Source organism: Ctenocephalides felis, unplaced genomic scaffold, assembly GCF_003426905.1.
Source record: "Ctenocephalides felis isolate EL2017-DRISC unplaced genomic scaffold, ASM342690v1 CF-g0.4_SCAFFOLD_03573, whole genome shotgun sequence".
In the NCBI taxonomy this organism is placed as follows: domain Eukaryota; kingdom Metazoa; phylum Arthropoda; class Insecta; order Siphonaptera; family Pulicidae; genus Ctenocephalides; species Ctenocephalides felis.
In genome coordinates this window covers 12,101,908-12,127,711 of record NW_020539727.1, presented here as the reverse complement: position 1 = coordinate 12,127,711, position 25,804 = coordinate 12,101,908, and the positions used below count along the sequence as shown (strand labels likewise).

General features: G+C 28.5%; 2 protein-coding genes across 4 annotated transcripts in view; one reads left to right on the top strand and one right to left on the bottom strand.

Annotated features, from left to right (window-relative positions):
- LOC113389432 overlaps positions 1 to 25,804 on the bottom strand; it is a 290,888-nt gene that overhangs the window by 177,572 nt on the left and 87,512 nt on the right. The window lies entirely within an intron of this gene.
- On the top strand, positions 9,731 to 25,773 carry LOC113389424 (ectonucleoside triphosphate diphosphohydrolase 5-like). Of its 2 annotated transcripts, none has more exons than XM_026626456.1 (10): positions 9,731 to 9,908; positions 10,240 to 10,366; positions 19,311 to 19,454; positions 21,182 to 21,261; positions 21,365 to 21,620; positions 21,709 to 21,868; positions 21,930 to 22,073; positions 22,209 to 22,378; positions 25,378 to 25,541; positions 25,603 to 25,773. In XM_026626456.1, the coding sequence occupies exons 1-10, from the start codon at positions 9,888 to 9,890 to the stop codon at positions 25,675 to 25,677; spliced, it is 1,341 nt and encodes a 446-aa protein (XP_026482241.1). In that variant the 5' UTR covers positions 9,731 to 9,887; the 3' UTR covers positions 25,678 to 25,773. The 2 variants fall into 2 exon arrangements, with proteins under 2 accessions (XP_026482241.1, XP_026482242.1); XM_026626457.1 differs by lacking the exon at positions 9,731 to 9,908 and adding an exon at positions 10,056 to 10,169.

Here is a 25,804-nt window from a genome sequence, read left to right as displayed (position 1 = left end):
ATTAGAGCTAATTAATTTTTTTAATTCATTTTTTAACTTCCCGAAGGAGAAGTTTATGTTTTCATCAAAAAATCCGATTCGCTAATTTTATGTTTTCTCGACGTTTCAGGCCATTCTGAATCGAATGAGACCAAATTTGGAAAAAGTATGTGTGTGTGTGTGTGTGTATGTGTGTGTGCGTGTGCACCAACAGATTTTTTGCCGTAAATCGCTGTTTTCTCAAAAACGGCTGGACCGATTTCAAAAATTTAAAAGCCATTCGAAGTATCTCGATGAGGACTATTGTTTGTCGATCGGCCAAGCCGTTTCCTCGTAAATAGCAGAGAAGTGAAAAGTTTTTCGTCCACGTTTTAGCCCACAGTTCTGAATCGATTTTGAAAATTCAAAAATCGTTCGAAAGATATTGGTTGAGAATCGATCTGATTAGTTTTTGGTAGAGATCGGCCAGGCCGTTTTCTTGTAATAAAGTTTTTAAAAAAAAAAATTCGACGATTTTTATGATTATTTTTTTGACGGTAGATATCATAGTCTTCTATATCATACTAAAATATTACGGCCCTACGACAACTGGTTTAGCTTTAAAAATTCGTCAAAGTTTGCAAAAATTGGTATCGTTTTTTTGTCATTTGTCAAAATTAGACCTTTCATCGACGTTTTCTCAAAAACGCCTGAGCCGATTTCAGAAATTTAAAAGCTATTTGATGTATTTCGGTGAGGACTATCGTTTGTCAGTTTTGTGCGACGATCTGCCAAGCCGTTTCTTTGTAATTTGAAAGAAAGTGTTAAACTTTTCGTCCACATTTAAGCTCATCCTATCGAACCGATTTTAAAAAATCAAAAACTATTCGAAAGATATTAGTTGGGAATGGTACTGATTAATTTTAGGTGAAAATCTACCGAGCCGTTTTCTTGTAATTAACTGTTGAAAAAAAAATTTAAGCCGATTTTTATGGAATTTTTTTTAGATATATATATATATATATATATATATATATATATAATATATATCATGGTCTTATAGAACTTACTGTAATATTACGGCCTTACGACAAGTAGTTTAATTTTAAAAATTCATCAAAGTTTGAGAAAATGAGTAGTTTTTTTTTTTTTGACGTTAGCTGAAATTAAAATTAGACGATTTACTTGGTATAACAATATAGTACTTGGTCTTAATAAACATACTGAACCATTAAAATCCTACGGAAACTGATTCAAATATAATAATTGTTGATTTTTGAAAAGTTGCTTTTTGAAAATACTCTGAGTTAACGTGTTCGTTCGTTTTCAATTATGTTTAATAAATCCACTCATAAATTAATTTATTTTTTATTGATTAAGTCGATTATTTACACATATCGGGAAGTTCATGTAACTTGCCTCAAGGCTAAATACCAATACCAACTAGTTGTAACCATGTTTGTAAAATCTTACTGTCTCGAGTTTATGGATTTGTACCTTGTTCATAAAAATTAATTATTAATTATCTAAATAGATCGTTTGTATCAGGTCACCTAATGAGCAGTCTACAAAACTTATCTAATTGTGTAAAAAAATTACCATAAATTAAAATATGTAATAGTGCCAGAATTTTTTTAGAACAGTTGCCTAAAACAATACTTACTTACTTACTTGTTAGATAAAACTGTTTCGGCGTTTATCATAACAAATTAACATGGCGATAACGTTCATGCACTAAACAGTCCTACAAAAATTTATTGAATTATATAAATTCATTAAATTTTGGAATAAGAGCGCTTTTAAAACATACAGACACGTGTTTGTGCACTATAATTAATATGATTACTAATTTAATAAATGTGTTTGGGAGATAACATTTTTTAAGGCGATACAATTAGGACTCGTAATATTCAGTTTTAAGTAAAGCAAAAATGAATTTTAAAATTTCCCAAATTAGTCGACTTTGAAATGGCGTCCTTTAAAAAAAATCTACTAAAAGTCCCATTAAAAGAGTATAAATCTGTATTTCATTTAGTTTTTAACTTCCCGAAGGAGAACTTTGTTTTCATAAAAAAATCCGACTCGCTAATTTTATGTTTTCTCGACATTTTAAGCCATTCTGAATCGAATGAGACCAAATTCGGAAAAAGTATGTGTGTGTGTGTGTGTCTTGAACATAGTAAACCATCAAAGTCCTACAAAAACTGGTTCAATTATGAAAATTGAAAATTTGCTTTTAAAAAATACTACGAGTTAACGTGTTCGTTTGTTTTCAATGATGTGTAATAAATCCACTTGGAATACTTATAATCACTCATAAATTAATTGATTTTTTATTGATTAAGTCGATTATTCACACATTTCGAGAAGTTCATGTAACTCGCCTCAAGTCAAAATACCAATACCAACTAGTTTCTATCTTTTTTTTGTTTTCAGATAGTGAGGAAGATTTCAACACAATCAGTGGAAAAAAATATTTGAAGCACGCCCGCGAAACCTGCTCCGCGGGCGCAGCAAGCGGCAACAACGGGCCCTTCGCTTGCAGCGATTTGCTGCTCCTGAGAAAACTGCTCATTTCTGCATTTGGATTCGATGACGATGAACAAACATTGGTAAGAGATAGTAAAATTTATAATTTATACTTTGATTTACTCTATTAAAGTCAAAAAACTCAACTTATAGACCGATTCTGACGCAGAACAGACCAATGTTATGGCAAGGCTATGTTGTGAAAAACTTTCCATACTAAAGATTGACAAAAGTCATGTGGTTGCTGTGCAGTCAGGCGTTTGTCAGATAGAAAAACTAAACCTAGAAACTGCACATGTCAAAAAAGCGATGTTAGATAACAGGGTCTTTCTGACCCAGCTTCATAACATACGAGTGACATTGCAGTTTACGTGTAAAACTCCTAAATGCACAGCAAATACACGACATTTTTACAGTATTCAGTATCATTTAGTAGCATAATGTATGGAAGTTGGAGCGTAAAATGACCTTGCAATAACATTGGTCTTAAACTTAAACCTAACTGAATATTTGTGTATTATTATTATGCCTGACTGCACAGCAAATACACGACATTTTTACAGTATTCAGTATCATTTAGTAGCATAATGTATGGAAGTTGGAGCGTAACATGACCTTGCAATAACATTGGTCTTAAACTTAAACCTAACTGAATATTTGTGTATTATATTATGCCGACTGCACAGCAAATTCACGACATTTTTACAGTATTCAGTATCATTTAGTAGCATAATGTATGGAAGTTGGAGCGTAACATGACCTTGCAATAACATTGGTCTTAAACTTAAACCTAACTGAATATTTGTGTATTATTATTATGCCTGACTGCACAGCAAATTCACGACATTTTTACAGTATTCAGTATCATTTAGTAGCATAATGTATGGAAGTTGGAGCGTAACATGACCTTGCAATAACATTTGTCTTAAACTTAAACTAAACTTAATATTTGTGTATTATTATTATGCCTGACTGCACAGCAAATACGCGACATTTTTACAGTATTCAGTACGATTCATTAGCATAATGTATGGAAGTTGAACCGTAACATAGCCTTGCCATAACATTGGTCTTAAACTTATATTTATGTATTATTATTATTGTATTATTAATTATTATTTTCTAGGTGGTGAAGAGTGTTCAAGATAAAGAAATAAATTGGGCTTTAGGATTTGCTCACAGCCAGCTGGCAAAACATATAGCACTGTCAACAGTAGCAAATTGAAATATTCATCAAAATAAATACATCACTTGTTAAATTATTTGTTTTAATTTTTATGAAAAATATATGGTCTGAGTATAAACATAAGTTTGGACAAAATATTTTCCGTACATCACATATACATGTTTTTGAATTTGTAACTAAAACAATACAAACTTTATTTCAAGTTTTTATTTAAATCAAAACCAGAGACTGTACTGTAGTTATAATTGTAAAAAAATCAAAAGATTTAGGAAAATAATGATTGTGGAATTGTTTAAAAATTTAAAAAAATACTTTTTATTATTATTATATATTTATTACTATTTATTTATTATTAGTTTTCAGAATACTAATTTTATGAGCTGTTTTTTTGGTGCACATGCAATTTGTTTCTCGAGAGGGCAACCCAGCGGTCAACCACCTTTTTTCACTTGTGGAAGTTTTTGGAAAAAAATCACAATTATCGCTCTCCTGCTAATTTAAATCGTTATTACATTATGCTAAAAATAAATTAAAATCTAAAACAAATTAATATACAGGGTGTCCCTGAACTCAACGTCAAAAAATTAGAATAAAAAAATTGAATGCAGTTTGAAAGTTATCAGCTTGTAGATGGTCAATATCTAAGTCAACGTTTCAAAGGTTTCTGAACATTTTGGCATACCTTAAAATGAACAGTTTTTTTTGCAGCACATGTAATTTGTTTCTCGAAAAAATCATAGTTATCACCCTCCTGCTAATTTAAATCGTTATTACGTTATGTTAAAAATTTAATAAAAAGCTAAAACAAATTAATATACAGGGTGTCCCAGAACTCAACGTCAAGCCGTAACGGTAAAAAATTAGAAAAAAAATATTGCATACAGTTTAAAAGTTATCAGCTTTTAAGGTGAATCTAGATTTGTAGTCAATATCAAAGTCAACGTTTCAGGGGTTTCTGAACATTTTGGCATACCTTAAAAAAGTGTATATATGTATATGTGCAGATATGTTCGGAAACAATTTTTTGTCAACGATTTCGGGAACACGGATCAACCGATTTGAATGATTCAAAAAATGGTGTGAAGATATAATTAGTTCTTGGAGAGGTTGAAAAATTAAATCGTTAAAATAGATATATTAGTATATAATCGGTATAATAGTGTTGGCTTAAATTTGTTGCTGCAATCCCCACTAAAAAGCGATTTTCACTTCATGAAATCTATAACCTCAAGTGAAAATTTTATATCAAACTGCTTGATATCGAGCTGGCGGAGGTTTAGATCAAAACCGGCACTAATTTGTTCAAGTCAAAAATAATAATAATAATAAATCTGTTATACATAATTCAAAAATTTAAATTTAAAACATTTTTGGTCCTTTTCATATAAGACTAATATATGGCTCTATATAAAATAAATAATTTATAGTCCGACAATAAAGTGCAATATAATATATGTTTTGATTATTTAAATATTTGTTTAATGTCTAGATAAAACTTATCAAAAAAAACATATGTTTTTGGTCTAGAATGCATTTGAATGAAATCGTAAAAGTAAATATTTACATTACATATATCGATACGTTTGTTATTATATTTTATGAAAGAAATTATTTATGAGATTTTTTATAATTTATTTTATGCATTTTTGTATAATTTATAATTTTTTTTTTAAATTGTTTAGCGATTTTTCCAACAATTTATGATACAAAATAAAAAAAATTAGATAACAAATGTTTGGAGTTTTTGCTACTAATATAAAGGCAAATAAAAATATGAAGATGGCATACATTAATATTTCTTTTAGATTAATATTTTTTCTTATGTAATAAATTAAATATTTTTCATTTTTAATTTTTATTTATTTAAATATTGCAATAAGATTTTTAGGAGTTTTTTGAGCTATTGTGCTTTTTATAAATTATTTTATGCATTTTATATAATTTATGATTTTTCATAAAATAATTGTTAAGTAATTTTTTGCAATGATTCATCATACAAGACATACAAATTTTAAAATAATAAATGTTAGATTTTTTTACCGATATTAGTATGAAAGCAAAGTTAATAAAAATTTAAAGATTATTAAGAAAAAATAATATTACTTATAGTTTATTAATTTTTTATATTTTTAATTATTTAATTGCAATCAGATTTCAACAAGATCTTCGAGCTGATGACTGTTTTAAGAGCCTGGCTTTGCAAATGGCAACCCAAATGGTCGTCCCATTTTTGTGATAAATTTATTATTATAATTTCTGTAATACTGGTGATTTTTTTATTGATGCAGCAATTACAAACGAGGGCTGTTCTCACTAAAAAACATATTGCCATATATATTTTCAAATGAAAACCGATTTTACTATTGCTTGACATCAGGCTGTCCGAGAGAGAAATCGAATATGGAATGAATTATCTAAATTCCATAGCTCTAAATTAAACTAAATTACATTGCCAGAAAATTCAATTTTGTACAAATTTAACAAACATTCTAGTTATTTTTAGTTATTTTCGACAATATTGGTTGCCCTATCTCTATGTGATAATTTATTATTAAATTTTCTGTAATACTGATGATTTTTTTATTGATGCAGCAAAAACAGATAAACGCTATTTTCACAAAAAAAACATATTTTCATCAATATTTCCAAGTGAGAACCGATTTCACTACTGCTTGACATCAGGCTGTCCGAGAAAGGTATCTAATATGGAAAGAATTATTTAAATCCCATAGCTCTAAAGACTGAATTAAATTGCAAAAAAAATCAATTTTGTACTAACAAACCTTTTAGTTATATTCGACAAAATTACATATTTATTATACTTAATACATACACTGTGAATAAAATTCTAATGAATTTTTATAATTAATAATTTGGGAATACAATATATATATATATATATATATATATATATATATATATATAATATTGATCTAATTTGTACCAAGTTAGCCAAGAATTATGTTTACGATTTTTTTGTTTAAAAATACTTCAATTTTTTTTAAAGATCTCCAAACAAATTCGATATCTTTTTTTTATTACAATAGTACAATCAGACTACATTTTTATTTGTTTGAGATAAATCTCACATTCAATGGGAATCATAATATTGAAACATCTTATCATCGTCAGTAAGATAACTTCTGTTAATTATAAAAAAATTCGTAATGTTATACAACAAGATAAGATAAGATAACATTTTCAAGAACTTTGATCGAACGCCCTTGAAAATAATGAATTGCAATTTTTATTTATAAATTAAATAAAATGATTATTATTTAGCTATTTTCAGTAGTTCAAAACTAGATAATTTAGATCAGAGATTCCAGCCTCGGACAGCCTGATCTCAAGCAGCAGTATCATTGTCTTTCACTTGGAAATATAAATCCATGTGTTTTCAGTGAAAATTGCACCTTCTCGAATTTATCAGTATTTAATCGAAATCTATTTAAAAAAATATAAGGACCATTTCCATATTTAATTAACTTAACTACTTATAGTAGTTTATTATTTAGTAGAAGATACTATTTTTGGTTGGTCATTAATACCTATATAGAGTGTATCATAAAGAAAATTACATATCAAATCAAATAAATTACACATAAATATTAAACACATAGCTTATCAAGGCCGTATCAATTTTCAAATACAATGAATGGTAACAGTTGTGGTCAATAGAACGTGGAGTAGGGCCACAAATATATATATATATATATATATATATATATATATATAATACATATATAAAGGAGAAATAATATTTAAAAAAAATTAAATTACCAATTATATAAATTAACATTCCATCGGTCAAAATAACAAAGAAATAAAGAATGTGAATAATGGGAATAAAAATAAATAAATCTAATATATTTAAAATTTATTTATTTTTATTGTTTTGTGACAAATTTGGAAATACTATCTAAATAAAAGAGATTTGTATGGCACAGTGCGTTGAGTTCATTGCGCTTATTTATTATTCTATTGTTATAAATAGTCGAAAAAGATCCTTCTATAATTCTTCGTTTAAATAAATTTTGTTTGAATTGCATAAAAAGCACAAGTGGTTAAGATATACTAGATTAAGAAATAAAATAGTAATAAGTAATAAATGAAATAGTAATGGATTATACTAATATAAAAAACTTATTTTAGTTACAATTTAGTAATAATATAATAAATTAAAGAAATGTAATTAAATAAACAGTGATTTTGAAAATATATTATACAGGACAAGATTTTAATTGTTTAAGATTCTTTTAGATTTACAGATGCTTCTTCAAAAAATAAATCCTCCTTTTTTAAAAAACAAATATTATTTCTCCCCTAGGGTAAGTTATTGTAATCGTCCAAAAATCGAAATTGAAATTTTTTACATTTCTCCACGTTTCAGGGTTTCTGAACATTTGGGCATACCTCAGAAAAATGAATGTGTGTGTATGAGTGTGTGTGTATGTATGTATGTATGGATACAATTTTTCGTCTACGTTTTCGGCCGCGCGGATGAACCGATTTGAATGGTTCAAAAAGCATTCGATTTCTATTGATAGGAAGATGTGCTGATAGTTTTTGGCAAAGGCAGGTCCAGCCGTTTCGAACATACGGAGCAAAGAGTGGGGAAAATAAAACTCGAGTTTTTGAGAGAATAGATAATCCGATTTGAATAATTCAAAAAACATTCATTTCGTAATGATGAGAAGTGGTGATTAGTTTTTAAAAAAGGCAGGTCCAAACGTTTTGGAGATAACAAGCTAAATGTGCAAAAAATTGCAGTTTCGAAAGAACTAAGCATCCGATCTGAATGATTCAAAAAACTTCATGCTTGTGTTTGACGAAACAATTGTTTTAGCAAATGAAAAAGATTATTTTATTATTGAATATCAAACATAATTCGGTTTCAAAATTTTAATTCGATACGGAAAGTTCCAGCAATTTGCCTCAAAGCACGATGCCATACACCACTAATTTTTTAATTAACAATTATACAAACTCTATTCTCATTATAATTAGTGAATAGAAACATTGGTTCGGAACCCATAAAAACGTAAACAAAATTTAAACTCATTGAAATCTCTATAAAATATCTGATAATTTGATGTGGATATGTGTGATGATCATTTCTGTACGCAAAATAGATTTTGAAGCAAAACTTCTTTAGGCGCGACTAGGGTGCAAATCCGTACAAATGCAACGGAAATGCGTTACGCTAGAATTGTACGTCATTCGCTCTCGATGAAATCATTTCAATAAGGGTCGATTGTGATTAGTCGTCGTGTATGTGAATAGATTTCTGTCGTTGTATGATAAATAAACATTTTAAAGTCACATCGTAGTACAAATCCAGATTTAATGAAAGATGTCTGAATCAGAAGAATATTTTACCCTGTTCTTCGAGAATAATAAAACAAATTAAACATTTGTGCCGTGTACTAAACGTAAGTTTATTGATTAAAAATTATTACTATATTATTCATAGTTTCTATAAATCTTTGAAATTATTAAAATAGAAAATATTTTTAGACAAAACAGATACAATTGTTCAAAGAATGAGATTATATCGCTAGCAAAAAAGTAAAAAAAAAATACAAGCAGTCAATGAATGTATGTTAATTTTAATTAATTGAAGTTCTTCAAACACAATTACATGACGAATGAAGTTGCGAAAACAATATTTGTTTAGGCGTTGTTTAACATAATCCACTGTATGAACGAATATTAATGAAGTTATTAATCAACAATTACTTCATTTCTCTAATGAAGGTTCGTTTCTAAGTGCTAATTACAATGACAAACCGATCATGTCATATTTGAAGTATAACTTTAATCACATAATTGCTTTTAAATATTATACATATTTTTAATGCTATTATAAATATATAATTTATAATTTATCATTGTAATTTAGAGACCCAATTAAATAAAATTTATTTTCTAATTTCAAATTTCAAATTTCGCGTTTGTCCTTCAATGGCCGTCCTACAAAAATGTTTACAACTTGTTAAAAAAAAATGTCATTCCTTTAAAGGCAAAAAACTTGCACGTCGGACTGTACGCGATGATACCACGTTAATAGTTCGTTTCGTCAATAAAATACTCAAGTTAGTGCAAAACCGACAACGACAATGTCTATTTGAACAAATAAATTAATGTGATTAGAATACACAATTATTAATTTTTAAGTTAATTTAATCTAATATTATTGACAAAACCCACAACAATGGCGGTGCGACAAAGAAAGGTAAATATAACACAACGATGACGTTTCAAGCGCCGCACTGACAGCAAAAAAAAACTAATGAAATTTTGCTAATGGCGAAACTGGATTGTTTATATTTGAAGTTTTACGTAATGTTAAATAGATAAACATAAACATGGCTTTGTAATAGATTTGTTATGATAGTTTGTATAGTAAATTCATTTGTGCCAAAGCAAATTTCTGTTGCTAACCTAAAAGTGTTAAGTGTCAAATTCAACCACCATGGGCTATGAATACACCCTGGTAGTAATAGATTGTTAATATATAATTTATTTATATAAAATGGTACTAACATTTTTTGTATTTTTTGCAGATTGAACAAAAACATGATACAAACAATCATCATAGTTTTAATGCGTCAAATATAAGTGGACGCCCTAAGATACAACGCCAGTTTTTTCTAATTGTATTTATGGTTTTTATAGTGATTTTATATTTTGGTGAGTATTAGATTTTATATAATTACTAGCTAACCCAGCAAATATTGTTTCACTATATAAAATATTTGCAAACAATTTTTAGAGAACCCACAAATTGTCAATTCAAACATTTCAAAGAAGTTTTTTTGAATTTTTCATTCAAATTTTCAGTTTCATTTAACATTTGACATATGAGCCGCACACAATTCTTTCATTTTAAATTAGGCTTCTTCTAAAGTTTCTATGCAGTTTTGAAATAATCTCTCACCTTTCCCACAACCTCTGGATTAGCACGAATATTTCAGGACTAAAACTGGCCAAATCTGTACAGCAGTTTTAGATTTTAGCATACTTAGCATAATACCGGAATGCATTTTCATATATAAGAAGATTTTTAGTTATATAATTTGATGATTAACAAATAATTCACAGGGGTTGTTGTAAAAATATCTTAACAATGAACGCAACTTTACAGGGTTTTAATTTTTTTTTTATTGTGGGGTTAGTATGGATATAGTATTTGGTTTTTAACCCTTTGCTCTCATATCGTGTACTTTTTTCTGAAAGTTTTGATATAGACTGAAATGTATGGATTCAGCAAATTAATGTTTAATTACCAAGTTTATTAACTGGTAATACAATACAAATATATATAATTGATTTTTCCTGGATTTTTTAATTAATTGATAAGGGTTTCTTTTTTGAACAATTAATCCAATAAATAAATAATAAATTGGTATTTTTAGAGCTATTTTTGTTGTGTTCATGAACATGTTCATTCAGGTTTTGGCTAGTTTCTCTGATATAAAAAAGATTGCAATTAGAGCAATTAATGTAATATATTAAGTTCCTGAGGCAGCCGGAACCTATATATATATATATATATATATATATATTCAATAAAAGTTTATAAAATTCTTATAATTCTATACATTTTGAAATATTATTTTGTATCATCTTCAGTGGAATGTAAATTGGAATACTCTGAATTATTTTGCATTCTACTGAAGATGACATAAAATAATATGTTGAAATGTATGGAATAAATAATATATATAAATATATTTATATATGTGTGTGTGTGTGTGTTCTTGGCCATCTATCCAATAATTAAAACAAATTTAATAAAGACAAATGTCTATTATGCTTGCATTAAAAAAATTACAAGACTACAAGCTATATAAATACATATATACAACTTATAAAATTAACAAAAATATAATTATAAATATGAATAAAAACATAAGTGTAAACTTATTTATATTTATATTTATATTTTTGTTAATTTTATAAGTTTTATATATTTATAAAAGTTGTAGTCTTGTAATTTATTTAATGCTAGTATAATAAAAACATTTTTCTTTATTAAATTTGTTTGTTTTGATTATTGGATGGGTGTCCAAGAACACTTCATCATATATTTTTCATTATCTGACGAAAAAAACCTGATATATATATATATATATATATATATATATATATATATATATATATATCTATTGTAGAGCTTTGAACAAAGAATCCAAAAAGTAATAAACAAAAAAGTTTTTTTTCAAAACCAATTACTTTATTACTTTTTGGATTTTTTGTTCAAACCTCTACAAAAGATTTACTGAAAAAAACACTTTATATAAGTTATACAATATATGTATATATATATATATATATATATATATATATATATATATATATATATATATATATATATATATAGGGTGGTCCTTAAAATGGTCATTTTCGAATTTCCTTGCTCCCAGGGGCTCAAATGGTTTCAAATAGATAAAAAACAATTCTCTGAAAGTTTTAGCTCTTAATATTAACGTTTAGATAGAGCGCAATTCAATCAAAGTTTGTATGGAAAAAGCATGGAAAAATTTTTGAAGTTAAAAAAAAATGTTTTAGGTATAACTTAGCGACAAATGAATGAGTTTTATTCATTCATTTGTTCACTAAATTACATCTAAAAACCATTTTTTAAATTTTTGAAAATTTTTCCATGCTATTTCCATACAAAACTTTGATTGAATTGCGCTCTATCTAAACGTTAATATTAAGAGCTAAAACTTTCAGAGAATTGTTTTTTATCTATTTGGAACCATTTGAGCCCCTGGGAGCAAGAAAATTCGAAAATGACCATTTTAAGGACCACCCTAATATATATATATATATTTACACACAAACACAAATATATATATATATATATATATATATATATATATTGTGTTTGTGTGTGAATATGAATACAATACATACCATTTTTGCACAAAATTTATTGTTTTCTAAATTTCAATTACACACCATTAGGTAATTCAAGACCTTCACGATTTTCATAATTAATAATATTATTTTTAACTTTAAAAGTAATACATCTGAAAAAATAATAAATGGTACGAACTACCATACAACTGCTTTGACTAAGTAATTTTTTACATCGAGTCTAAAGGCAGTTTCTTGTGGTACTTTTACTACAGCCTTAACAAAAGAGATTTTGTAGTCCTGAATATAATTTTGTTGCTAGTAAACCATTGTATTTGTTGAATTATGGGTGTTAGATTACTTTCCCACAATTGAATCCATACAGATTTATTTATGAGATGCTTTTTATCCATACTTAATCTTGATTTACTACCAATGAGTAACCTCTAAATCTAAATTTAAAAGTTTGAGTTCAATTTGTTTTAGTTTCATGATATGTTTATTTGATTTTCAAGTTGACTTGAAATTAAGAATGATATTTGGAGTTATTTCCTACTCAGTATTATTCTCTTATTACTATGAAGTGCCAAATGTTCCCTCAAATCATTCAATTGAGTACATTCCTTATTGCATATTTCACATTTGCTCTCTGTCATGAATTTTCATGTGTCTTTTCACACTACTTGATTGTTTGAATGCCTTTTTGCATATACTGCAATCATAGGGCTGCTCACTACTGTGAACTGTTTCGTGTATTCTCAGATTACCTTTAGTTGCAAATGTCCTTTTGCATATAGTGCATTCATGGGGGCGCTGACCACTGTGAATGAGCAAATGTCTCTTCAGATTACTTACTTTGGTGAATGTTTTATTGCACATACTGCATTCATAGGGGCGCTCATTATTGTGAATGAACATGTGACTTTTCAGACTGTCTCGTAGTCTGAATGTCTTATCACACATACTGCATTCATAGGGGCGCTCACAACTGTGAATTGTTATGTGATATTTTAGATTACCTAATTGGGTATATGTCTTTTTGCATATACTGCATTCATAGGGGCGCTCACCACTATGAATGAACATGTGAATTTTCAGAGCACCTAATTTGGTGAATCTCTTATTGCATATTTCACATTCAAAGGGACATTTTTCAGAATGTATAATCATGTGTAGTTTTAGCACTTTTGATAGTTTGTAAGTCTTCTTACAGATTCCGCATTTGAAAGGGCGTTCTTTTCTATCACTAGGCTTGTGATTGAAAATATGATCCGTTAACTTATGTGATTCTGCAAATGATTGATTACAAATGTTACATTCATAAGTGAATGTCTCGATTGATTCTTGTTTGACTTCTTCTATAGTCACTTCGGAATTCATGAATCTTTCTAAACACGTTTCATCATCCTCAGAACACGACTCAGATTTGATATTAGCACCAAAAACAACTGATTCATCCTCAATTTCGTGTTTAATGTCTTCTGCTGAATATTCTGTTGGTTCAATTTTAATTGCTTGATCATTCATAGACATAATTGTTTCTTCCGACATCTCTCAATATTTTCACTGTGTTTAATCAGTAAATATTTACGAAACGATTGTGTGCTAAACAATAATAATAATCTAGTCTAATCACTAATATCATAATTATAAAAGTCAACTTTTCAACTGAATCTACCTGCATTTATTATTTGACATTTGAAGCATAGAGTATGCATTAGAAAGACGAGACATTTTTAAAATTGGCGGGATATTTAACAAGTGGCGCATCTTTTCAACTTCATTATGGTTCTCTATGGTGGAAATGTCAAACAATAAATTTTGGTGAAATCATTATCAAATGTCAAAATTATTGATTAAACTTGATTATTATTATTATTGTTTATCACACAATTGTTTTCGTAAATATCTACTGATTATACGGAGTGAAAATATTTAAAAATGTCAGAAGAAGCAATTATGCCTATGAATGATCAGGCAATCAAAATTGAACCCCCAGAATATTCAGTAGGCAATATTAAACAAGAAATCAAAGACGAAATTGATATTGTTAAATCTGAATCATATTCTGAGGATTATGAAACGTGTTTAGATACATTCGTGAGTTCCGAAATGACGATCGAGGAAGAAGTTGAACAGGAGTCTTATGAATGTAACATTTGTAGTCAATCATTTGCAGAATCAGATCATCTAAAAGAGCATATGGTCAATCACGAGCCTAGTGATAGCAAAGAACGCCCTTTCAAATGCGGAATCTGTAATAAGACTTTCAAACTATCAAAAGTGTTAAAAACGCACATGGTTACACATTCTGAAGAACGTCCCTTTGAATGTGAAATATGCAAAAAGACATTCACCCAATTAGGTAATCTGAAAAGTCATATGGTCATTCATAGTGGTGAGCGCCCCCATGAATGCACTATATGCAAAAGGACATTTACAAATTCAAGTAATCTGAAAAAACATGTTACAATTCACAGTGGTGAGCACCCCTATGAATGCAGTATATGCAGCAAGACATTCAGACTATTAGGAAGTCTGAAAGGTCACATGGTCGTTCACAAGGGTGAGCGCAACCATGAGTGCAACATTTGTAATAAGACATTCACACAATTAGGCAATTTGAAACTTCACATGCTTGTTCACACCGGTGAGCGTCCGCACGAATGCCGTATATGCGAAAAGACATTCACACAATTGGGTTCTCTGAAAACTCACATGCTGATACACAGTGGAGTGCGCTCACATGAGTGCGGTGTATGCAATAAGACATTTACACATCTAGGTAATTTAAAATGTCACATGCTGATACACAAAGGAGTGAATGCCCATGAATGCAGTATATGCAAAAAGACATTCAGACATCCAGCTAGTCTGAAAAGTCACATGGCGACGCACAATGGAGTACGTGTCCATGAATGCAATGTATGCAAGAAGACATTCATACATTCAGGCAGTCTGAGAAGACACAGGCAGATTCATAACAGAAACATGCTTATAAATGTGAAGAATGCAATGAGGGATTTACTGAATTGAACGATTTGAGGATACACATGGCACTTCACACAAAGAAATCAATGAAGTATTATAGCAACTATGATTGCTATTCTATTATATTGATTCATATTACTATGTTTAATATTAACATAATCAAATTAGGTACTGTTTAATGAATATAAAATTTATAATAAACAATTTTGTAACCAGTACTCTTTAAGATAGAACATGAACAGAAAACATTTGCAATAAGCATATATTGTAAAACTTCTTTCAAAATACTGTGATAGATTTTTTCTTATTAAAAACTCCCTGGCTATGGAGAATGTTACTAAAGAATTAAGATATGCACCTAAGATTATTCGAGTAGTCTAACAGCATTAATATAACTGTATTTATTTATGTATAAGCAAGCTTTAATTAATATACATAAAATTTCTGACTTAACTACATTTTTTATGTTATTTACTCTATATATCTGTTACTAGATGACCCGATAGACATTGTCCTGTACCCACGTCTACAATTCAAAAGTTCCATATTTTTCAATATCCTGTCCTATACTTTTTAATATCCTATTCGATGTCCTGCATTTGTGATTTATTTAGGTCTTATTATAATCAGAATAAGAAATTTAGAAAAAAATAATATAGTATCTGCGATAAAAGAACAATATCACAATTGATTTTACCACTTGCATATAAATTGCATATAAATTATTATATATATACATATATATATATATATATATATATATATATACATTATACATATATATCATGTATAATTAATATAAATCCGTGCAACATGAACAAGGTGGATGTAATATTATTCGAGAGGTTATTAATGCAATATATCACAAGGCCTGAGAGGAATTTCGAATATGAAGCCAAGAGGGCATTTACCTGGATGTAGGTACTTCAGAAATTTATATAACACATAATTCAATATATATATATATATATATATATATATATATATATATAACGGAATTACAAAAAATATTTCAAACGTTCTTTCCATACAATTTTTTTCACAAAAGCACTCAAATCCCCATCAACTCACAATCGAACCAACTAACCATATCCACCATGTCCATCTCTTTTATCCATATATGCAATATCAATTAATATTTTAATTGCACAATGCCCCCCCACATGCCCGAAAAGCCCACCATATAAATCCTGTGCATTTATTATATACAGATGTCCTTTTGTGTTCGAATTAATTTCAGTGGAAATGAATGAAGCCATTATTATTTGTCCAGGGTATTAAAGATTAATATTTATAATTATGGTTATTATTAATATACAAGAGATAGTGTGTGTGTATGGACTGTGCAGATGATATTGGACAGTATGAAACAATTAGCACTACATTTATGTGGAGTGCCGGAATGGGAATACAGGGGCGAATTGGAGAAAGAATTTTATATATATATATATATATATATATATATATATATGTATACTAGACGGCCCGACAGATGTTATCCTGTACCCGCGCCTCCAATTCAAAAGTTCCAAATTTTTAATATTCTTTCCTATACTTTTTAATATGCTATTTGATGTCCTGTCTTTGTGATGCATTTATGGTCTTAGTATGAGCATTATAAGAAATTCAGAAAAAATAATATTAGTATCTGCAGTAAAAGAACAATATCACACTTGATTTTACCACACAACATAATTGCTTCAATAATTTAGTCTATAATTTTCATAATCTCGTACGATATATTAATTGCTTTTCGGCAAATATAATTTCTAAAGTACATTTTTCTTACTAATAATTTAATAAACATTATTGTTTATGTTCAAATCTTAGGTGAATTAATTTGTAAAATATAGTTCATATGGGCACTATTCAATCTAAGATCAACTTGATAAATACTCAATATCCGATGCCGATCAAATGTATTTTTGTTACATGAAACAAAATTCTAAGTCATTTTTTTAATAAGTAGAAATATTGTTTTGTATTGTTAAATAATTTAGTGAAGTAAACCAAAATGCGACATGCATAAGTTTAAAAAAATAATGTACATATTGTTGCGACCCAATGGTTTAACTATAACTAATATATTACTAACTATAATATAAGCTACGCATATATTCGATTCTCAGTTTCTCAACATTGTATTCATCCCAAGAACTCGTTACATTGTATTAAACTCATATCGAGTAACAAAAGTATTATAATCAGAAATGGGATCCATGAACTTTTTCTTAATGCGTACGTGATTCTCTGCATACGACGCATTAATTCCTATGAATTTCGATCGGGAAATCACATAATTTGCACTCACACATATAAATGAATTTAGTTTATCATATCCTAAAAGGAGTGAAGCCCCTCTTCTAAATAAAAGGTTATATAAAGCCAAAATGGAATTTTAAGTGGCTCAGTTGTGTAATTTTCGTATAGACGACAGCATCTCAGTGTATTAATGAACGGGAAAATAAAAGTATACATGAAAAATATTGTGTTTAATTTGAAATTATTATGATATTACAATAACATCTAACGAAATTGGTTGATGAAGAGAAAAGCTATTCGGCGCCCAACAATATATGCAATTTTGGACTTGATGCGTTATTTATTGAACGGAATTATATAATTTCATCTGCCAAACAGATTCTGTTGACTGTATCTTATATTATTTTAATTTCTGGCACATCTTAGCTGCTGCATTATATTCTAATATTATCTGGACTCATAATTTCAGCTAAATTCAAATTTCAAGTAAATTGACATGTCTAGCAGATGGCATTTCAAATGTTTTCAATGTCGAACAATGATAAGTATTTTGTTGTAATTTTTGCCATTTATTTTTACAATATTACTATAGTTTTATCGTTCATTAAATCTTAAAATTTTTCTTTAACAAATTCTAAAAAGAATTATCAAAATCCGAATAACCGTTTGGGAGAAGTATCGAATCATATACACGTACAGAAGAATTATATATATATATATATATATATATATATATATATATATATATTCATGAAGGCTTTTGGGGGAAGTGCGGTTTGACAAAAAACCACCAAATATAACCTGGGGAAAGGATTGTCTAGTAAGATATCACGTGTATTTATTTTTTGTCTGAATTTTAAAAAAATCCAAACAGTTTCATACGAAATACAAAAATTTTACGATGTTTTTTGTAACTTTTTTTTAGTATAATTATAGAATCTCGAAGTATTCATCAAGACTTTACTGATCAAACAGATCTCGTTTTTATTTGAGTCTTATTGATCTTGTTGGATCACAGACTTAGTATCAAATAATAAAATAGAAAAAGTTTGAATTAAATGTAAAAACTTTGTAAATACACGTGGGGAAGGGGGTTTATTTGGAATATTGTTACGTATCCCCAAGGGGGTGTCCAAAAATCCTTAAAAAATCGATCACGTGATTAATGGGACGTCCACCTTTGGGGCAGTTAATTATGGGGGACAGCATTATTTTGTAAAAAAAACTGGAGGAGGGAGTCTTACTCAAAAAATCTTTATGATAAAATCTTGTGATAAAGTAGAACAGTATTGCATCATTTATCATTTTAAAAATGATTCTAATAAATACCTCAGCAGTTTTAACTAATATAACTTATGCTTCTTTATCTCAGTGTTATAGATCAATAAATAAAATAGATTACATCTCATTAAGTATGTATTCCCATGTTTTATATAATGAAAAAATTACTTGTACTAATATTTTTCATGAAATATGGCTAATATATTATTAATAAATGACTAATTTTTTTTTTCAGGATATAGTACAAAAACCCTGCACCCCCTAGTAGACAATTTTGCACAAAAATTTGGTAAAACACCCCCTGTGTTTGCTGTCGTGATAGATGCTGGATCTACGGGGAGCAGAGTTTTAGCTTATAGGTTTCATAGGGGATATTTAGGTAAATGTGTTGTAATTGATACAGTCGACCCTCCTACAATGCGGTTTCCGTACTACGCCGGTACCCCTTCGTTTACCAGCCTTCCATGCAACATGACTAAATTACTCCAGTAACATAAAAATTATCTATTTAGATAATGTCTTATTCAATAAACTGTCTTTCAAATCTTGCTCAAAATTGCTGTGAAAGTTTTTTTTTTAATACAAGTTTTATTATCGACTTCTTTTTCTTTCACAATATGTTGTGTGTTACGCTTATTATGCAAGTTTATATCATAGAAATGTATGACGACATCGGTTTTTGTAGTGTCAAGGCCTTTTCACAGTTTTGAAAACAAAAACGTTTGTTTTCTGTAAAAAACATCTACTTGAAGATTTTGAAGTAAAACTTCTTTAGGCGCGACTAGGTTGTAAATCTGTGCAAATGCAACGAAAAAAGCGTTACGGCCGAGTCGAGTGCCAATGATTCGTCATTCGCTCTCGATGATATCATTTTTATACGGTCGATTGTGATTGGTCGTCGTGTCGCGTGAGTATGATTGCTTAGATTACATTACAAAACAGTTTTACTTCAATCGCGTTTGAACTTTACATGCACTTTTTTTTTGTTTGAAAACAGTTTTTTAGTTTATATACTACAGGTAACCCCCGAATAACACGGTACTTCTATAACACGGTTTAAGAATTGAGACCATCCCCCTCATAACACGGTACTTTTGGGTTCGCATAACACGTTTACGAATTGAGGAAAGTTCTAATAAAATAAGAAATATAGTAAAACCTATGAAAAGCAAACTTTATTTAATCTAAAATTAGTAAAATCGCCGTACGATAGCTCAATAAATGTGATGAAACTAGTGCAAAAGATAACTAATTTGATATATATTATTAGAGCGCGTACGTTCTATCGAAAACAAAAATTCTAGGATTATCCGTACAATATAAACAATTTTTAAGCCATTCTTTAAATAAAATGAGCATAAAAGTTCAATAAAGATTACTTTTACATATCTTACATATATAAATATTATTTTGCTAAAAGCAAGTAATAATCGCAAAAATCTTTTTTTGCAAAAAATAAGGCACGGATTTGGAGGTAGTATAGAAAACTGCTTAGAGGATGAGGATATCTTGCAAAAAAAAGGATCATGTTGGATAGCACATACTTGCTAATTATGACAAAAAAATCATATAATTCAAATAATTTCTTAACAAAATGAATAAAAGTAACAATATTTATTACAAAATCATGATATGTGGCATGTTTTTTTGAATTCTTGGAACGTAACCCCTCTTTTTGTACTAGTTTTTTGCCCTTATAACACGGATTCGCATAACACGCTAGTTTTCTGGAACGTACCTACCGTGTGTTACGGGGGTTACCTGTACTTCATTTTTTTTATCATATCCTCATATGAACTCTTCAATTCAATAAATACAATTTTTAATTAATCCTGCCTTTTATTTATTTCTTGGTTTCCATATAACGCGGTACAAATGTGAGTTTTATTAATTGAGTTTCTCAGAGCGCGGTTTCCATATAACGCGATTGCCAATTTTCGTAGAAAGCGCTACAAATTATTAGCCTGATTTGTACGTTTAAATCCGAGTGTGTTATAACGGGGTTCCCATATTTTAATCGCGTTATAGGATGGTTATTGACTGTACAAATTTAAATTAAATTTCTAGAATTTGTAATTATTTATTTTTAATTATTATTTTTTTTAGATGGGAGATTAATTTTAGACGATGAGTTATTTAAGCAAAGCAAGCCAGGTCTTTCCTCTTTTGCTGATGACCCAAAAAAGGTAAATTAAACTAGGTTTAGGTGGCATTTTGCGTTTTCAATTTTTCTTCTACAAGTTAAGATGTAATGTATTTAACTGTATACTTATAAGTCTTTTTTTCCAGGGAGCACAGACAATTGAAAATCTGCTATTTCTTGCCAAGGAAGTCATTCCTGAATCGTATTACTCAAAAACACCAGTGATGGTCAGGGCTACAGCAGGATTGAGATTATTGAAACAGGAGCAAGCCGAAAATATATTAAATGCAGTTCGGGAAGTTATAAATAAATCAGGATTTTTAGTTTATGAAGATGCTGTTGAAATTATGGATGGTACTGATGAAGGAATCATGTCCTGGTTTACTGTGAACTACCTCTTAGGTAATAAAAATATTATAAAAAAACATTAGTGTTTTTGTGATAATTATTTAAATTAACAATTAATTAATTATTTGTATTTTTTACATAGGACATCTTAATGGGGATACAGTAGCTGCTTTAGATTTAGGAGGTGGATCAAACCAAGTTACCTTTGCTCCGTCTTTGAATAATTTAGAAAAAGGTACTTTCGGATCACATCTGATGACAGTACCATCATTCAAAGGCAATATAACAGTATTTACTAATAGGTATGTTTATATAAATAAATATTTTATCATGCAATAGTAAATATATTTGTTACTATTCTAGTTACTTGGGACTCGGTTTAAAAGCCGCCAGGCATGCAGTTTTTACGAAAAACAATGGAGACTCCAAATCGTTGTCCAGCCCTTGTATAAATCCTATAATCAAAAACAAACCTTGGGTGTATGGCAATGTTGAATACAGTATAAGGTGAATATACAATTTTAAGTCATAATATTAAATTGAACTATTAAAATAAATTCTATAAAATATTAGAGGCCTTTGAAAACTGATTTAATTATAAGAGCAACAGAAAAGTCTGATTTTTTTCTTTTTTATTTCCAGTGGTACTCCGCTAGAATCAAAGAAATTAGAAGTAGATTGGCCAAAATGCCGCAAATTATTAGCAGACACCCTGTTACCTCTAGTCGACCCAAAACCTGTAGGTTTAGAAGTGCAAGATATTGCAGCGTTCAGCTATTTCTTTGATAGGGCTACCGGGGCTGGATTGATAGGTATGTGAAATAAAAAATGATAGTTTTTGAGTAAGATTTCATACTTTTTAATGAAAATTTTAAAGTGATTTTTAGTTCATATTTAAGACCTTTTAATTTCAGCACTAGTTGTGATGATTTCGTACTTTTTAATGTGGAAATCAAAATTACACTAAAAAATATTCACATATAGGACCTGTTAATTTTTTTACTAGTTATGATGGCTTCTTTCAATTTTTTGACTTCAGGAGAATAATTTTTTTATTTTTAATAATTAAAGTAAAGTGCGAAATGTTTTCAGTTCTATTTTTTTAATATTTTTTCATAAACTTTATCAATGTTAGATTTTGTTGTAGTTGGATTTACTATTTTTAGCTAAATTAAATTTTATTCATACAATTTGCAACATTTTACGACGTTTTCAGGATACCCAAAACCTTTTCCGGAGATTTATAGCATTTTCAGCAGATTTATAAAATTCTCATACTATCTATAATATTTCCAGACTATTCATTCATTCAGAACATTTTTAAACTATACACAGTATATTTAAATTATCTAGATTGTTTTCAAATATCCATTTTTAGAATATTTATTTACAGACTATCTAGAATATTTTCAGAATATCTAGAACATTTACAGACTATCCAGTACATTTTCAGACTTATTTAGAAAGTTTGCAGAAGATTTTCAGACCTTTCAGGTCTTCTTGAAAATATTTAGAATATGTTCAAACTAACTACAACATTTTTAGACTATCTGGAAGATTTTCAGACTATCTGACACATTTTCAGACTACTTAAAACAATTTTAGACTCTCCAGAACATTTTCAGACTATCCAGAACTTTTTGAAAATATTTAAAACATTTTTAAACTATCCACAACATTTTAGACTACACTGACACATTTTTAGATTACCTAAAACATTGTTAGACTTTCCAGAACATTTTTAGATTATCTAAAGTATCTTTAGACTAACCAAGAACATTTTCAGAATATTTAAAACATTTTCAGGCTAGCTAAAGCATTTACTATCCAAGAACATTTTCAAATTATCCAGAACACTTTCGGAAAAATTAAAACATTTTTAAACTATCCAGCACTTTTTCCGACTTTATAAATTGTTTTTAAACTATTTATAACATTTTCATAATATTTAGAATGTTTTCAGATTATTGAAAGTATTTTTAGACTATCCAAGAACATTTTCGGAAAATTTAGAATATTTTCAAACTATCAAGCACATTTTCAGAATATTTAGAACATTTTCAGATTGTCTAATGTATTTTTAGACTATCCAAGAACATTTTCAAACTATCCAGAATATTCTCAGACTATCCATAACATTTCTAAACAATGCGGAACATTTTCAGACTATCTAGAATATTTTCAAACTACCCAGAACATTTTCAGACTATCTTAAAAATATTTTCAAAGTATCCACAGCATTTTTAAACTATCCGGAACATTTTCAGACTACATACAACATTTTCAAAATGTCCAACAGTTTCAAATGTCCGATTATCTAAAATTTTTTAAACTATCCAGAACATTTTCAAACTTTCACAAACATTTACAGAATATCTAGAACACTTCCAGTCTATCTAGGATAATATCAATTTGAAAAAATATTTTCAAACTATTCAGAACATTTAAAACATTTTCAAACTATCTAGAACATTTCCAACCTACCTAGGATATTATCAAACTATCCAGAACATTTCCAGAATATTCAGAACGTTTTCAGAGTACCCTGAACTATCTCAAAAACATTTTTTCAGACTATCTCAAAAACATTTTCAGACCACCCAGATCATTTTTATAACATTTTCACATTATCCAAAACGTTTTCGGACTATATAAAAAACATTTTCAAACTATCCAGAACGTTTCCAGAGAGTACCTAGAACATTTTTTTCAGACTATCTCAAAAACATTTTCAAACTATACAGAACATTTTTAGAACATTTTCAAATTATACAGAGCATTTTCAGACTATATAAAAACATTTTCGAACTATCCAAAACATTTTCAGAACATTTAGAATATTTTCCAACTATCTAGAACATTTTCGGAATATCTAGAACATTTTCAAAACAACCAGCACATTTTCCGATTATCTAGAAATTTTTTAAACTATCCAGAACATTTTCAGAAAGTTTGGATCATTGTCAAACTATCCAGAGCATTTTCGGCAAATTTAGAACATTTTCAAACTATCCAGCACATTTTCCGACTATTTGGATTTTTTTTAAACTATCCAGAACGTTCTTAGACTATCTAGAACATTTATGGAAAATTTATAACATTTTCAGATTAACCAGAACATTCTCAGTCTATCAAAAAAATATTTTCAAAGTATTCGCAACATTTTCAAACTATCCGGAACATTTTCAAACTATCCAGAACGTTTTCAGACTATCTAAAAAGTATTTTCAAAGTATCCACAATACTTTTAAACTATCCGGAACATTTTCAGAATGTTAAAACATTTTTAGACTGTCTAGTATTTTTAGACTATCCAAGAACATTTTTAAGTTAACCAGAACACTTTCGGAAAATTTAGAACATTTTCAAAGTATCTTGCACAATTTTCGACTATCTAGATTTTTTTAAACTATTCATAACATTTTCAGAATATTTAGAACATTTTCAAATTATCCAGAACATTTTCAGAATATATAGAACATTTTCTAACTATCTAGAACATTTTCAGAGTATCAGAAACATTTTCAAACTCTCTAGGATTTGTTACTTAAAGACGAAAACCTAAAGATTTTCAGAATATTTAAGAACATTTTAAGACTATCCAGAATATTTTTAGACTATCTAAAACATTGAAAAGACAATTTTCAGACTATCTAAAAAATATTTTTAATAATAAATAATATATAATTGTAAATAGAAGAATCGAACTAATTATAATTAATCGTAACCCATTAGAATTGTTTATAACGAATTTAATCACATTTGAAAAATTTATAAATGATATTTCATAAGTCTTTTATTATTTGTGTAGATCCATTTTTGGGCGGTGAAATAACAGTTGGGGAATTTGAAAAAACTGCAAAAGCCGTTTGCAAAACCGCAAACACCGACCAGCCCTTCATGTGTTTCGATCTAACATTCATATCGGTCTTGCTAAAGGACGGATTCGGATTAAAACCGGAATCGAATTTAAAAGTAAGATAAGATAAAAGACACATTTGTAGATAAAATTAAAATACTTATTATTTTTTTATAGTTATTAAAAAAGATCGACAACCACGAAATTTCCTGGGCTCTGGGATGCGCATACAACATGCTGAACAAACAGTAAATAGTAATAGATTGGGTGGAAATTTGAAGTGCCTTAAAATGTACATATCAGGGATATTTATGAAACATTCCATAATATCACAATTGCAAAAATAAAATAAATAGTCATGAATCATATTAATATATAA

Coding starts and splice junctions, on each gene's coding strand:
- LOC113389424 (XM_026626456.1), top strand. CDS start 9,888: ATGGCGGTGCGACAAAGAAAG. Junction 10,367..19,310: donor TATAGTGATTTTATATTTTG/GTGAGTATTAGA, acceptor TTTTTTTTTCAG/GATATAGTACAAAAACCCTG. Junction 21,621..21,708: donor TACTGTGAACTACCTCTTAG/GTAATAAAAATA, acceptor TTTTTTACATAG/GACATCTTAATGGGGATACA.